Here is a 16,894-nt window from a genome sequence, read left to right on the forward strand (position 1 = left end):
GCCATCCCTGGTTATCAGAGAACAGCTAGCGTGCAGTTTGGTTTCTTGGACCGCAGCTATTCAATAGTCGAACCTCCCGCCGGGCCCGAAGAGGATAAAGCAAGGTCTGACACAGGTTGTTGTCCTTTCGCCCTTTCTTTTTAACATCTATATCACAAGGCTCCTCCATCCATCAAAGGAAAATTGACTGTCTTCTATGTTGATGATGTTCGATAATGACGTTCGGCAATAATATCGAAGACTTGTGTTCCAGTGAACGTTTATCTCGCAAGCCTTTCTTGCTTTTTCACTGCGAGGAATTTCCAGCTTTCACCCACTAACTCCACGGCGACCCTCGTTGCCACCTGAACGAAGGAGGCCAAACTGCAGTTAAAGTTGAAAGTCGATAACATAACTAAAACCCCATAATTTTAGGGATCACCTTCGACATTTTGCTATCCTTCTCGGCGCATACAACCGCATTAGCCACTAAGGTCCAAAACAACAAGTAGGTTTTCAAAGCGCTAGCCGGTAGCACTTGGGGTAAAGACAAAAATGTTACTGACGACAATTAAACCGATTTTGCTGTCAGTTCTGGATTAATCTGCGCCCGTCTGGTCACCTAGCACTAGTGATTCGCAGTGGAGAAACCTTCGGGCCTATCAGAATACTGCCATCAGGATGACTCCTGGTGTTTCCTCTGCAATATCTGCACAACGATTAACGAGTATGGTAAGTTGCTTAGCGAGCAATTCCTGCTGGGTTTCTACCGTGGGAACCTCCTCTGCAGGTATTTGCTGGAGGCTGAGCTACCTCCCAGGCGATTCAGAAGATAGCTCTTCGACGATACTGACGAGTTCCAAGGCCAAACTGTTTTAAACTCCCGCCCCCGAATTCCGTCATCGGAGTCCCACCACCATCCATTGCAGGCGAAGAGATTTAGGGTACTTAAGTAAAACAAAACAAAATTTTTGTTTTTTTGGAAATATTTGAGGTAAATTTTTACCAACAAATTGCCAAAATATTAAAAAGAAAACTAACCACCAATAAGAGTTGCCAAAAAACTGAATAAATGCACCTCAAAAATAATAGGAATATGAATAAGTTCGTGCGGTTTTACAACAGATGGCGTAACTTGATTATTATTCCATCGATCCACATTTCCAAACATTCATTGGAGAGCTACTGTCGTAAGGCACAAACGTCAGTATAAGTTTTTTATTTGAAGCGTAAACAACAATATTTTTACCACACTTGAAAATGTCGAATTTCGTGCCAAATAATGTGTTTTTGCGGGGAATTCTTCTTCATTATTTTAATATGAAGAAAAAAGCAGCCGAAAGTCATCGTATCTTGGTGGAAGTTTATGGTGAGCATGCTCTATCTGAGCGAACGTGCCAGAAGTAGTTTGCACGCTTTAAAAGTGGTGATTTTGGCTTGGAAGACGAAGAACGCGAGGGTGCGCCGCCAAAGTTCATGGATACCGAATTGGAGGAATTGCTCGATCAAGATCCGGCTCAAACGCAAGAAGAGGTTGCAAAAACTTTGGGAGTTGATCAATCAACCATTTCCAAACGTTTAAAAGCCATGGGAATGATCCGAAAGGTAGGCCATTGGGTGCCGTATGAATTGAAGCCAAGAGACGTTGAACGCCGTTTTATGGCATGCGAACAACTGCTTCAACGGCACAAAAGAAAGGGTTTTTTGCATCGAATTGTGACTGGCGATGAAAAGTGGGTCCATTACGACAATCCAAAACGTCGGGCAACGTATGGATACCCTGGCCATGCTTCAACATCGACGTCGGCGCAGAATATTCATGGCCTGAAGGTTATGCTGTGTATCTGGTGGGACCAGCTGGGTGTTGTGTATTATGAGCTACTGAAACCGAATGAAACGATTACGGGGGATGTCTACCGACGACAATTGATGCGTTTGAGCCGAGCACTGCGAGAAAAACGGCCGCAATACGCCGATAGACACGACAAAGTTATTTTGCAACATGACAATGCTCGGCCACATGTTGCACAAGTGGTCAAAACATACTTAGAAACGCTCAAATGGGATGTCCTACCCCACCCGCCGTATAGTCCAGACCTTGCGCCATCCGATTACTATCTCTTCCGATCGATGCAACATGGCCTGGCTGACCAGCACTTCCGTAATTACGATGAAGTCAAAAAATGGATCGATTCGTGGATTGCGGCAAAACCGACCGAATTTTTCACAAAGGGAATCCGTGAATTGCCAGAAAGATGGGAAAAAGTAGTAGTAAGCGATGGACAATATTTTGAATATTAAATTTGTAACCATTTTACGTCAATAAAGTTTCAAATTTCAAAAAACCCGCACGAACTTATTCATAGTCCTATTAGCTGCAACTTGCTTGCAAAATCTTGGGAAAAACTCCGAGAAAAAGCGTATATTATATTTAAATTTACTATATCTTTATTGGTAAAAAACAATATCTCTATAAAGTAAACTTGAAGAGTTGAGTAAAAGCAAATATTTTTCAAATTAGGTCCAGATTAACGACGTGTTTAAGCATTTATAGTTTCGTTGCTGTATCACGTTTAAGACAATTTCCGCACATCGTCGTTTCTGGTACATATTTAAAATAATTGGAAAATCTGAGTGTTTTTGTTACTTTGACTTTATTTTTTCATATGAAATTATTCCAAAATAGATTTTATAGAAGATATTTGTTACGGCTTTAATGTTTTTATTATAATTATTATATTATTACTTTTATTATTATGGATTATTTCTAGTACCCGCAAGTAATCAGATAATCTCCAAGCTTCTCTACAACAGATGCGGCTTGTTGAGGCTGAACTGGATCCTCATAGATGGAAACGATCACGGCTAAAAGAGAAAAGAAAACAAAAAATATATGTTTATTATAAAAAGAAAATATATGAAGATATTCTAATATGAGAAAGTGTTAAAAATTGGTTTGAGCATAAACAAAACGATTTGTAAGTATCTTTTCATTTAAAAGCGCTCACGACTAAAATGTTGCTTAATCGAAATTAAACAGCACTTTCCACAAAAAATACACACAACTTTGACTTTTTATTTATATTTATTAATGCGTTTCCAACATCTCCAATATTATGCATCCTGGGTGAAAGCGGATTCCCTGCAATAAGAGAGAGGGTATACGAATCTACTATTCAGCTCATTCCAAAATTATTTAACTCAACCAACAGGGATATTCACAAAAACCTGGTTGCAGCTTCTCGCCACAAACATTCTTTTATACTCAACTCCACTCTGCCACGATGTGTTGCATACGCAAAAAATCTTGGAATTTTTCCTCCTAAAAGTTGTCCCTCAATTAATAACCTACCTGTATGGTTGCTGAATGATAATACTATTGACACATCTCTGCACAACTTAAAAAAGTCAAATACTAGTATACTGGTATACCAGCAAAGATTTTTGGAGCTCATAAATAAATACAAATCCCTTAATTACACAGCAATATACACAGACGGCTCAAAACGAAATAAACATCATTTGCAGTCGTTACTGAGCATGGAAAAACAATATCCGGCGGAATCCTACCAGGTTACTCGTCCGTGTTTAGTGCTGAAACATTCGCAATTTACAAAGCTATTAAAATCAAAGGGAGGTTTATCGTTTGTTCTGATAGCTTCTCCTGCAGCAGTTTCTCAAATACGTGACATGTGCAGCAAATACAGAAATAATGGGTTCTGGTATAACTGGAAATGAGTTTGCCGATCATACGGCAAGTTATTTTGAAGCAGCACCGACCTTCCAGTTGGCGTCTTTAGATAAAAAAAGACCTAAAGAAATACATAGAGCTCCATATAAATTCAAAATGGGACATAGAGTGGCGCAGTTTCCTTCACAAATATAAAAGTACCAACCCAGATCATAGTAAGGTAGTTTAACCTAGTAATACCACCCGTCACCAATCAAAAATGTTTACCCGCCTGAGGATTGGCCACACCAACGTAACGCATCAGCATTTGCTCACTGGAAGTTCTCCTGCTTCCTGTCCTTTCTGCTCCAGATTAGAATCAGGCGGAGCATTTCCTCAATGAATGCTTAATTTTGGAGAGATTAAGGAAAAAACATTTTGGCTCGGCGAACCCAGCGTCTACTCTAAAATATGTTACATCGCGAAACATTTTAAGCATATATAATTTCATCCAAGAAAGCAATTTAAGTATATGAAATTTTGTATATTAATAATGTATGTAACGTATAATTTTAGTTCTAATTATCTTTATATTTCACGTACTTCATAGTATGTATGTATCTATGTACTACTTAACATTAAACTAAAGAGTCGATGGCCTAAGCTGCTTGTACTCTATTTCTTTACATATTAAGCACTGTATTTAATACTATGTTTAATAAATAATAATAAACACCCTTTCTGGGTGTTTGGCCGAGCTCCACCTCCTATTTATGGTGTGCGTCTTGATATTGTTCCATAAATGGAGGGACCTACAGTTTTAAGCCGACTCCGAACGGCAGATATTTTTTTATGAGGAGCTTTTTCATGGCAGAATTATACTCGGTTGTTTGCCTGCCGAGGGGCGACCGCTATAAGAAAAAACTTTGTCTTCATTTTTTATCTATATAGCATAAATATGTCACGGTTATGCAACCAAAAACTTTTAGTGAGCTTTTGTCAGTTTATGGCGTAATATTCACATCCCTGGGGCCGCTATTCCAAAAAGCTGATGACACCGTCTCTGTCAATGAAAGAATTGTCGAAATTGGGAGAAGTTGACTTTGACAACATATGGTTTCAACAAGACAGGTAACATGCCACATAGCACGCAAAACAATTATTGTGGGAAAAGTTTTGCCACTCGAAAGAGTTGTGGTTTAATACCATTGTACTGGTTACCACCAACGTACTGTTTATTACGGCATACGATACAATTTGTATTAGTTGTACAATGGAAGCAGCGAAGACCATTTGAATGCTATATTCAAAATTTAATTGTAATTTTGCAAAAGTAATAATATCACGCTTAAAGAAAAACCTTTTGGAAATAATTTAGACATTACAGTACTGGGATTCGCAGTGTTGAACAAAATGGGCAGGCAAGCAATAAAAGCGCGTGAATTATTTTTAAAGCATAAAACATATTTAATAATAGGCATCTTCTATTCGCTATTTCCCCGCTCACTATATCTATGCTCGATTAACTTTACGAAAAATTTGCATGCGAAAGTAACAACAAAGTTATCAAGCAAGATTGGCCGCTACCGAGTACGGTCATCAGACTGGTATAACTCACTGTCGTACAAACACATGTAATTTAAGGCAGCCCTATTCCCACGTCGCCAATATATGTTGCTTCATCTATTCGCCACTTGATAACGCTTGGCGAAAAGAAGATGCCTAATACATATATAACGTACATAGAGTGTACAATTATAACTGTCGCATCCTTTTTTTATAATAATGGTATTAATAACATTATTTCGATAAAATAGAACATCCTTCATAAATACACACATATACATATTATTAAAGGCAAATTTTATCCATCAAGATCAATTTCTTGACCTTAGGCGTTTAAAAAAAATAGATACATTTTCCACATTGGAAAAGTCACTAGCTGTGTCTTTTCATCGTCAGTTGAAGACCGGTGAAAATTAAGTCAATTATTTGTTTATGAAACTAATACAGTTTGCCTATTATTTCACCAAATTTTAGCTTTTATACTATATTTTTACTTAACGCTTTTTCAAATCTTCACGAGGGGTGCTGACGTATTTTTTAATGCAATAATTGAAGTCAACTATTTTTTTTTTATTTAAGTACAACGTGACAAACATATGTTCAAAGTTTTAGTTCTTTTGTCGCAACCACACCCACCGCTGTCGTTCACCAGCTGACGTTCACTGCGTTCATTAGCGCATTAGAATGAATGCATTGAACAGTAAAAATTTTCTGTTTTTAGTCTACGATTACCCTAAAAGGGCAGATGGTCACCGGACTTTAAAGAATAATATAGTAAATTCCTCCATCTTTTGTTTATTTGTGGATGTTCTGATGTATGCCCTAATAGGTAGTGAAAATTTTTTATTTATAGTATATACATCAGATCAAGAACTCCATCTTTCATAGCAAATTTCTGACTGCAAAAACACGTATGATTTAAAATAAGCGGCATATTAACAAATGATTGATTGATCTTGTCTTATAAATGGAAATCGAACTAATAGTTTTCTTATCTCGCAAAAATGTCACCTCTTACGAAAGTATTGCAATACCATGCAATACATATTTCATGTTTTTGTAACAAATAAAGTTTTAACAACTATACTATTCCAGCGCTTTAATTTTTTAAGTAAAATTATACCATCGCATAAAATCTATTCTAATACATATTTTGTCTTGTCTTAATACTGTAGCATACATACTTATATATGTATGGTTCCTAAAGTACGGTAGGTGGTAAAAGTACCTTTGAATAGAACTAATGGATATATTCATACCTTGTGTAGTTTTCATGCAATGCACTCCGCTGCGTCCTAGTTTTGCACGGACGACGCGATCTGTACCAGAAAGGTAGATGTACCTTTGGCCCGCTAATGTGACACCATTGCTAGTAAGCAGGTCTTGCTGATCGAATCCAGCGATTAATTTCGCCAACTCTTCTTTTGTAACCTGAAAATGAAGAATAAAATCATGAAATACATATATTAAATCAGGTTCTAGCGGTTGTTCGCTATAAGACACGCTCAGGCACACAGCCCATTGTCATATCGCATTGGGTACTTATCCTGATCTCCCTTAAAAAAAACTAATTTTACAAATACTGAAAATTTGGACTAAAAATCGCGTAACTTAAGTTAAAGGCTTGCTGGGTTGACGATTGATGTATACACTTCTCTTCAACTGTTTTCAGTACAAACTTTAAATGCGGTCGTAAAAAAACCTAATTTTTATACTTCTCCTGGGGGTTCTATATAGACTCTAGGAGGTTGAGACTTTCACAGTTATAGTGGTGGCCTTGCTCTTTCTAATGGGCGTGGTGGAATGTTTGTTTACCGCACAATCAATAGTATTTTCCAAACATTTGAAGTGACAGACAGAAAAAGAAGTGGGCGTCCACATTGTCCAGTTTGTGGTCAGAATTGGAGAACATGGCCTGTCGAAGATCTCACAGAAATTTGGAGAGTCTCAAACAATCTGTGGTTCGGGCAGCGACGTCTGTATCCATGGAAACCGTGCGTGATGCTAATGACTAGCTAAATGGCCTAATCGTTCGGAGGCTTGTGTTAAAGCAAATGGTGACCATTTCGAATGCATTTTTTTTTAATATTTACATGATTAAATAAAACTAACTTCATTAAAAAAAGAATTATAATTTCATATCTATAACGGATTTAACTTGTAACAGAACTTACGGCAGGATTAAGAACATATATAGATATATAGACTATCATATACACATATAGACAACCAACAGGAAATTGAAATATTAATATATATATATATTATGTAATATTATACATATATGTATACATAAAATACACCTATATAAACCATAGCACTTTTTATTCACGAATTATCTTCTATAGTGGTTTTCAGATGTTTGGCAGCAATTCTTGTTGAAACCGAAATTTTCAAAAATATGCATTTTAAAATTGGTTGGATCAAGTAACCCGAAATCATCGGGTAATTAACTAAGCCATACCCAAAATTTGCCTCTATGCATTCAAAATGCATAAGCTATAACACAAATTAATTACAAAATATATTTTATCATGCTTTTCAACGCGCTAAACAAATGCATGTGGGTATGTCAATGGATTCAGACCAGCCGAGTCCTTTATATGCCCTAACTCCATTTTTGCAAATTCAAGTTTGTGAATTATTGTAAAATTACAGCTTTAAATATCTACTTCATGATTTTATGAGAAATACATGCATCCGAGTTCAGAAAAAAGCACTAATAGGGCACCAGGCACTAAAATAAGCAACTAAGTCTGTCATCATAATTGACATTCGTGAAACCTAAAAAAAAAGTTTGGTACTGAAGTGGTCCACTCTTCAATGTCTAATTTTCTCCATCAAATACTAGAAAAATTAAGCTGTATTTTTATCTGTGCATTGGTACATTTCGACATGAATCATATGTGGTGGGAGCAGAGCATTCTTATAATATATAGATATTCGACAAGACAGCGAAAAAGCAGTTCGGAAAATAGGATTACAAATGTGCATGCTACAGACAAAAGCGAAAGGAAAAGGGAGTGTCACCGAATGATTAAGTGCCGGTCGCAAAACTTCTTTACTAAGAACCGGATAACAAAGGAAACAAAGCGCGAAAGCAAATACGAAAGAGAATAACTGAGTACATACACCGGCCATCAAGCGCATGGAATGAAACAAAGCGAATATAAAGAAGTGTTTGTAGATACACATACATATATGTGTGTATATGCATGGATGTGCACACATGAGTATGAATGACTTGAATTCTGATGACTTGGACGGTAATCAATGACGCCCGACTAGTTTTAACTATATATAAAAATTATAATGTAATATATTTCTATATTGTGTTTCGATTAAGTATTCACGCTGTATTATATACATCGTGCGCTGACCTCCAAATTTGTTATGCTTTTAAAAAAAATTTACAGATAAACTCTGTTGTTAAAGAAAATGTAGGTTCATAAAACTAATATGGACTGTTCTAATCTCAAGTGTATACAAATTTTTCTTAGTCCTGGCAATACTGATGTCAGCTCAATAGAACTATTCGCCTTAAACTTGCAAAATATGTAAGCGGATCTTAAATATAATTGATAACGCCCAATACTCAAAGATAACATTTAAACGCATGGTATACATATGTGGTTCCTTTTTTATCATATCGCAGGAACGCATACAAACAAGGCGAATTCATAGCATACAAACTTACAAAGAAATTATCACTTACTGAGAAACCATGAAAGCCGGTAAAATGAAACGATAAAAAAACTCATCGAGGGAAACGAACTTAAAACGAAATCATAGATAGCGAACGAATATCAGATGACCATATAGAGTATAAGCATTGGAGCAAAAACGAAGTACCAAATATTTGTCATTTGTGCTATTTGCAAATACACACATAAGTATATTCTACTAGTATTTTTGCCTTCAAATGTATTTTAGCTCTCAATATATTTAAATCACTCGTTTTTTCAAAGCCAATATAAACCAAAAAAATTCTGTAAATACTCAACACGCATAGTGTATTTCATAAATTATTAAACGGCCTATAAAGTCGTATCGCTATAAATTGACGGCACTAGGAGGCAAATATGTGCATTCTTCCATATAAAAATGTTATACATATATGTATGTGCACACATACGGGTAAATGTATGTGTAAGGAGCAAAAAATAAATTCAACAAGGGTGTTTTATCCAACTAGCTGTTACTCAGATATACTTAAATACTCGGTGTGTATATAAGTAAACTGATTTTCGTCTCAATATTTAACACCCTGTTTTTTAGCCCACAGTCGGTACATTTTACGTCCGGTCACACCCTTCAAGTCAAAATTTTAAATATTTTGTATTGAAACTTACCTCAAATCCCTTGGATTGAGCCCAGATGTTACCATCATGTCCAGCAATGCAAGCTTTTGTTACACAGTGAGAGGCCAGAAGCTGGTTATCCACATAATCTTGCCAGCTCATTTTGGTATATTTGTTGTCGACTGTAGTATTATCTGCTTTTGATGCAAAAAAAGGTGGTTTTCGTCACGTTATTTGCAAGAAAAAAAAAACTGGATCCAGAATGTGTGGTCGGATACAAACTTACTGCAAAATTTCTCAGACAACTCGGATTCTAATTTTCACCTTACCTGCAGCAGCACTTCTGCTCTATATTTAATCTCTACCTGTAAAATAGAAAATTTCCATTATGCCAAAAATATATTAATGTACATATACATATACGTATATCCATAAATGGAAAAAATATTTTTATATAAATGCTAATACGGTGCGGTATGAATCACATATATAAAGGGCACACTATTTATAAATGCTGAATCGCAAGCGCAAATTTTTCCAAATATCAAAAAACAAAAAATATACAATATGCAAAAAAAAAAGTGTACTAATATATGAATTCGAGGGAGCTTCTTTACAGTTGCGTTTCAAAAACTATGTAGACTTAATAGGACTCTAATTATAAAATAATTTTTGGACAACCTGCAGTTTAAAAACCAGTCTGCGTTTTTCTGAATTCCAGCCTTTTCAGGCTCTAACCAAATGCAACCTTCCGACGCGTGAACACTAACAAAAGCCAATGAAAATTTTCAGATTTGATGCCGCCGCCATCGTTGCGGACAGCCGACAACTAACGACCGAATTGTCGTCGTCATCGTTTCACTCGACTCAATTCTATCCACGAATGGAAATGAGTGAGCGGAAATCAGCACATTTGGTGAGTCAGCATAGCGCAGATTTTCTCAAGCTCCGCGCTCCCCTCGAAATACAAGTTGACAAATCAATGAGTATTTTTAGTTTGGAAATTTTAGATTTACTAATCTCGCCAATATATAAACAGCACAAGTCATCTAAACATTTATGGCTTTTGTGACTAACAACTTATTTCATTATTACGAGCTCATTCAGTTACTTTATTAACTGACCGCTAACCAAATATATATATATGTATCCACATTCACTTTAAACTTTTGCACGAAATAACTTTAGAATTATGTTCACGATTTATAATGCAAATAGATGATGCACATTTAGCTGTTCACTTCATTTACCAAATATGTAAAACAAATGTGAGAAAAATATGGAAAACTCACTTTAATACACTGCAGCCTGTTCGATGGCAAATGATTTCTACTCTTCCGCGAAACTTCGGTTTTATTTTGACGTCGGCAATGCCGAATCGGCAAACAGTGTTGCATTACAATATTCACGGCAGTCCCACCCTGTACAGAATACAGAAGGTGGTGCTTTCTGAAAACCGCTACTTTGTTCTAAGTAAATTTCACAATTGAGTGACGTCAGTCTAGAAGGAAACAAACCTCTGTTTACAACTTACTTATTTGTGAATATTTAGTGAATGCTTTAGTGAATATTGCGGTTTTAAAATTTGTGATTTTTAAATTAAAAAAATTATAAAATGAAAAGCGGCAGTTTTGAAGAATTTCTTGTCGACGACCTGTGGCAAGAAAGTGGGCCATTTAATTTAAGCTCGAGCATAATTTGCATAAAACGCTTTGCGGACTACCTTTATCAAAATCTTCTCTAGAACATGAAAGATTTCTCATTTTCTAAGAAAGAATTTTCTGTATTAATGAACTCTATCTTTTGGTTAGTTAAAGGTAAACTTGTATATTTTAATTAGATGAAAGTTAGTAATTGAACTTGGATTACGTTTATCAAAATCTTCTCTAGAACGTGCTAGATTTCTCATTTTCTGAGAAAGAATTTTTTGTACTAATGAACTCTATCTTTTAGTTAGTTCAAGGTAAGGGGGCGTCCATAAATTACGTGAGATGTTTAAGGGGGGGAGGGGGTCGAGTCAAATCTCATCTAATCTTACGTTGGAGAGAGGGGGGGTCTCGGCAAATATCACGCAATTTTTTTTCTGATTGAAACAAAAAAATTGTACATGCTTAAGATTTAATCTCAAGCGTAATCGTAGTATGATTAAGATCATTCACTAATTCGTTCGAAAGAAAATAATTTCATTCATACTTCGACGTTATACATTACTACTGTCAAACCACCATATTTGTTTTATACCAAATAGCTCAATTTAATCTGAATTTGCGGTACAGTGTAGCCCGTCGGTTGTTTTCGCGCCACTATGAGCCGAACGCCCTATCACTCAGGTTGACGTTTGACAATTCCGGACTTTAAAGAACATGACGGAAAATCATTTGCTCCATTTCTAATACGCGTACCGATTGAACCGCTGAATGCCTTCATCAGCACGCCTATTGATCTCTATTGCCCAAGTATACGTGATGATTTAGAGAAAATATGCTGCAGTACATGCGGTATTTACTTCGGATCTATCACAAGAGCTGCAGAGCACAGGGGAGCAGCTCACATTGCACCAGCTAAGCAAGCGCGTATGTTCCGCAAAGTGCGACCCTCACGGATTGTCACAAGACGAGCTAATGAGTTACTGTGCGGAAGTGTCAACGGCTTAGAGTGGCTAGATTAGAACGAAGTTGAAGGAGCACATGATTTTACTGAAAATCATATGGACATGTTGGTCCCAATAGTCTCTTTTGAAACCGCGCATGATTCTCCATGGACTGAATTAGAGTAGATATTCTTTTTTAATCGCAGTAGTTACGATTTAAGTCTTCTATTGTTAAATTTTTATTACACTTATAACTCTCAGCAATATTGATTACTAGTCTTAACTAGTCGTAAATAAAAGCACGAAGCAAATTTTTTTTCTTTTTACAATAACAATCCAACGCGTTTACATAAGAAACCCACATTTTGAAAAATCTCACGTGAGATTGGGGGATGGGGGAGGGGGTTGAATAAAATCTCACGACATCTCACCAGGGGGGGAGGGAGGGTCATAAAATTGAAAAAAACATATTATAAACATATATTTTATTTAGATGAAAGTTAGTAATTGAATTTGTATATATTTTAATTATTCTCTAGTTTTAGTAGTCAGCTTGAAATTATGTTTTCTTGACTTTTTCCAATAAATAAATGAAATTAATAGAACAGAAGGTTAAGACTCGCTGTGCCGTACCAACAATTTATAACGGGGTGTGTATATGTCATTTGTGTATTGACAGTTTCCCCTGCTTTTGCTTACTCGTCCGTCCTCTTGATTTTAACTGTTAATCTTCTATACTAAGGTCACGTCAGCTGATTTGTTGACATAATGGGGGACGCGACAGCGGTTTATTTATGGCAAGTTGAATGCAATACAGAAAAACATCGAAAAGTATAAGAAAGTATATGGTGCCTGAGACAAGGTCTTTTCGATAATCCGAACAAAGCACTCATAGTCTTGTTTACGAGAAAACGGAAATTGAATGGACTTTCCGATTAAGTTAAATATCTAGGAGTAATCTTGGATAAGAAGCTGACTAAGGAGACACACGTTTCACTGAAGGTGAATCGCGCATTTAGGATTTTTCATTAATGACGCAGAGCCTTTGAAAAACCTTGGGGTCTGAAACCTGCTGTGGATATACACAGCACTTATCAGACCAATCATCACTTACGACTCTGTGGTCTGGTGGCGCCGGAGCGTGGTTAAGTCCACAATTCGAGAACTGTACAGGCTGCAAAGAAGTATATGTTTATGCATCACGAGTGCAATAAGTACAACCTCTGGTGATGCCCAAATGCTATGCTTGATTTGCTCCCCCTGGATCTTAAGACACAACAGGAAGCAATAAAAGCAATGTGTAGACTGCATATGGTTTCTGGAACGAAGACGGAACTTCGGGACACAGAGAAATCTTTAAGATGCTATCTGAGCAGTATCCACTGTTTTTGGCACCTAAAGACAACCTGATACCCACAGTTTCATTTGGAAGGAAAATTGATGTCAGATTGTGTGAGCAATGGAGCAATGCAGAATGCATGCAGGGAGGTTTGACGGATATTTTCTTTACCGATGGGTCCAAGAATGAAATAGGGTAAGGAGTCAGATGGTACTTAAACGATAATAATAAGTATCACTATACTATGGGAGAAACAGCAACTGTTTTCCAAATCGAAGTTTTTGCCATCCAGAAAATAGCCAAATGGATAATCGAGAGGAGATGGAGCGGGAAATAAATTGGAGTTCAACAATTCCACGTTGTTCCCCTTTTTGATGCTCGATCTCGATGTCGTAAATTTGCATCCTTTCGATCCACCGTGCAATTTGTGCTTCCGGAAACTTCGACTGGAAGAACCTTCTCAATACTGCATGGTCTGTTCTTAACTGGAATTGTTGACCGTAGAAGTACTTGTGGAAATGTTTTATGCATTCCATAGCTAACTGTTCTCGTCTAGTCACGCAGTAATTCATCTCCGGGTCTCTGAGGACTTTGCTATAATATACGATTACTTGCTCATTGATGATCTGTGACAGTACTCCACCTACATATTTCTTATGTGCTAGCATCTGTATCCCCAAGGAACTTTTCTCCCGTGACCGGATACGGATACGGATACAAAAGCGCATTTCTTCTTAGTGAGATTGTGGAGATCTGGGCAACATTTGCGAATCCTGGAACTAAACGACGGTAATACGTGCACAGTCCTAGAAAACTTCGCACTTCGTGTCGATTTCTTGGTCGTGACCAATCTTTTACTAGTTTTATTTTCTCTTCGTCCGTCTTGATGCCCTCGGCACATGCTCAATCAGGTACTCAAAGGTAGCTGGTGTGTTACATAATCCGAAAAGTATCACAGAAAACTGCTACAACCCATCTCCTATTCTGAAGGCTGTCTTTTCACGATCGCAATCTTCAATTTCCATCTGTCAGTAACCGCTTTTTAAATCAACCATGGAAAACCTTTCCGCGCCGGATAAAGTTTCGAGTGGGTAATCTGATTTGCTTATTCGCACTTTGGCAGTGGAACTCCACGTGGAACTTAACGAATTGGCTTTGCATCTCCTGTATTTATTCGATGTTTCACGATGGCAGTTCTTTCAGTCTTCCCACAATCACGGTTGAATAAGTGGCTGTATTTCGCCAGGAATCTCTTAGCTTTCGTCCTGTCTAGCCCTCTTATTTCCTGTAACCAAATCCTTATGAAACTGGAGGTTTTTCTTCCTGCTTCCTTAAATTCTTCCCTTTCATGCTGTTCACTAGACAGGGCTAGTTTACTGGGGCGGCAGCCCTTGGTCGGGAAAAACCCGAGTCATTCCGGTAACGTAGAATCGGCTGCCATGGAAAGCTTCCCTTTCATGTTGTGGTCCATCGCACTTTACTATGGCTTCTACAGCCTGACATTTCTCTGTAACAGTTCCTTTATCCAAAATAACTGGTGACTTGAAATAATTTAGTGCCCTTACTGGAACTTTCTTGTCTTTTTTTGTCTCCACTATTGTCATTCACATTCCTAGAGTTCACCGTCTTTTCAACAGATTCTATGACCCACACTTCGCTTGTCCCATAGTCTCCATCTATATTAGTCTATATGACCGCTTCAGGTATTGGCGGAATCCGTTGACGGTGACTTAGGGTAACCTTTTTGGGCTGTACAATTGGCTCATATCCGGTGAACCCTTTACCCAAATCGAAGGTAAATCCGTGCAGCAGCTTGTAATCTACGCCAATTATTATTTCATCCGTGACTTCAGCCAATAAAAATGTGTGAACTACTGACAAAGCTCCAATAACGACTTCGTAAAATACCTTTTTGGGAAATCGTAGCTCTCTCTCCTATAGCTGACTGGAGCTTGTAGTCAACCAGTGGTTCCACATTACCACTTACAATTTATTTATCGTCAGGTTCTTGCCTTTCCGTTGTGGGGCATTCAGTTGTGGGAACCAGTTCTCACTCTTTAGAGCTAGTTCGTTTTAATTTAACGCCTACTGTATATACAATTACGTACCATATGTCCGGTCTTATCGCAGTTGTAACACTTTATACTCAAACTGCTGGGTCGTAATATTTAAGAAGAGGACTCGCGTATTATTCTTTTTTATGTTTCTTCCAGAGAGGTATGCTCTTAAACCTCAACCCGATGGACTTACCTCTGGTTTACTCAAGAGAGCTGCTGTTTCGTGTGTCAGCGCAAATGACACTGTTTCAGCAAACTCCCCCTTCGGTGTTGAGTATGCTGCTCGCTTCGTGTTCGCATCTCGTACATCTCTTATGAATGTCTGGCAGTTCATCTTCTCAACGAAGCCTGCTGTTTCTTTCGCACACGTCAAATGTGCAAACTTTTCAATCTCTGTCGCGTATGCCTGCCAATCCCTCAATTGTCCTCTGGCAGCGGTTCGTAAGTTCCATCTGGAACATTGGCTGCCTGTGATTATTGCCGAAACGTATCTCTATTGCTGCCATCAGACTTTCATAGTTACCTCTTTCGGCCTCTGGAACTGCCGTAAGCGAGGCAAGTACTCCAGTGATTTGTTGTTGCTGTTGTTGAAACTGAAGCTTAAATATCGGCAATGGTACAATGCCGTGGAACGATAAAGCTTTTACTTTGTGGCCATTAATTAACATATTCCGAGATTCAATTGCAGTTCCCAGACGCGGGTCTTCCAGTTGCGACGTCATAAATACGTGTATCCTGTTTTTCTCTTTGCACATTTATCTACGACGATAATTCCGCTGACATTTGTGAAATATCTGATGATTGTTATAATATTTGGGACGACTGCAATGATATTTGTGCCGACTGCAATGCGATTTCCAATGTTATTTGTGAAAATGCAGCCATAATGTCTACTTCTGGAGTTGGTCCTGGAGGCTCTACTTGCTCTGTTCTTGCTTTAATTAATCACTTTATTACTTTTCATTAACTTGCTTTCACGTTTAACTTACTGCTGAATATGCTCTTCTTTTCACCAACGGTTAGCAAGTGGCGAAAAGATGGAAGAAATGGTACAAATGAGCATATGTCGGCAAGGCGGGGGGAGAGCTGCCTTAAATTACATGTGTTGGTAAGGCAGTGCGATATACCAGTCTAATGAACTATAGCCATACTCGCTAGCGGCGAATCTTGCTCGATAACTTTGTTGTTGCTCGGAATGCAAATTTTTCGTCAAGTTAATCGAGCATAGATATAGCGAGCAGGGAAATGACAAATCGAAGAGGCCTACCACCGTATTAATTGAAATATAAAACACGGTACTTAACCAGTTCCATTGATCCAATCGATTTGATAGCGATATTTTAAATGTTTTGTTAATTTGTACAGAATGTGCAACGATCTTGATATAATTGA

General features: G+C 37.6%; 1 protein-coding gene across 10 annotated transcripts; it reads right to left on the bottom strand.

The window, feature by feature from the left end:
- Positions 1–2,404: 2,404 nt before the first annotated feature.
- On the bottom strand, positions 2,405–10,887 carry LOC128863207 (profilin). Of its 10 annotated transcripts, none has more exons than XM_054102238.1 (5): positions 10,809–10,887; positions 9,803–9,881; positions 9,568–9,713; positions 6,475–6,646; positions 2,405–2,844 (listed from the first exon to the last, which is right to left on the bottom strand). In XM_054102238.1, the coding sequence occupies exons 3-5, from the start codon at positions 9,676–9,678 to the stop codon at positions 2,747–2,749; spliced, it is 381 nt and encodes a 126-aa protein (XP_053958213.1). In that variant the 5' UTR covers positions 9,679–9,713; positions 9,803–9,881; positions 10,809–10,887; the 3' UTR covers positions 2,405–2,746. The 10 variants fall into 10 exon arrangements, with proteins under 10 accessions (XP_053958213.1, XP_053958212.1, XP_053958220.1 ...); XM_054102237.1 differs by having other exon boundaries at positions 9,568–9,710; positions 10,809–10,886; XM_054102245.1 differs by having other exon boundaries at positions 9,568–9,710; positions 9,846–9,881; positions 10,809–10,864.
- Between the last annotated feature and the right edge of the window lie 6,007 nt (positions 10,888–16,894).

The sequence above is a fragment of the Anastrepha ludens genome, chromosome 5 (genome assembly GCF_028408465.1).
Source record: "Anastrepha ludens isolate Willacy chromosome 5, idAnaLude1.1, whole genome shotgun sequence".
NCBI classification, from domain to species: Eukaryota; Metazoa; Arthropoda; class Insecta; order Diptera; family Tephritidae; genus Anastrepha; species Anastrepha ludens.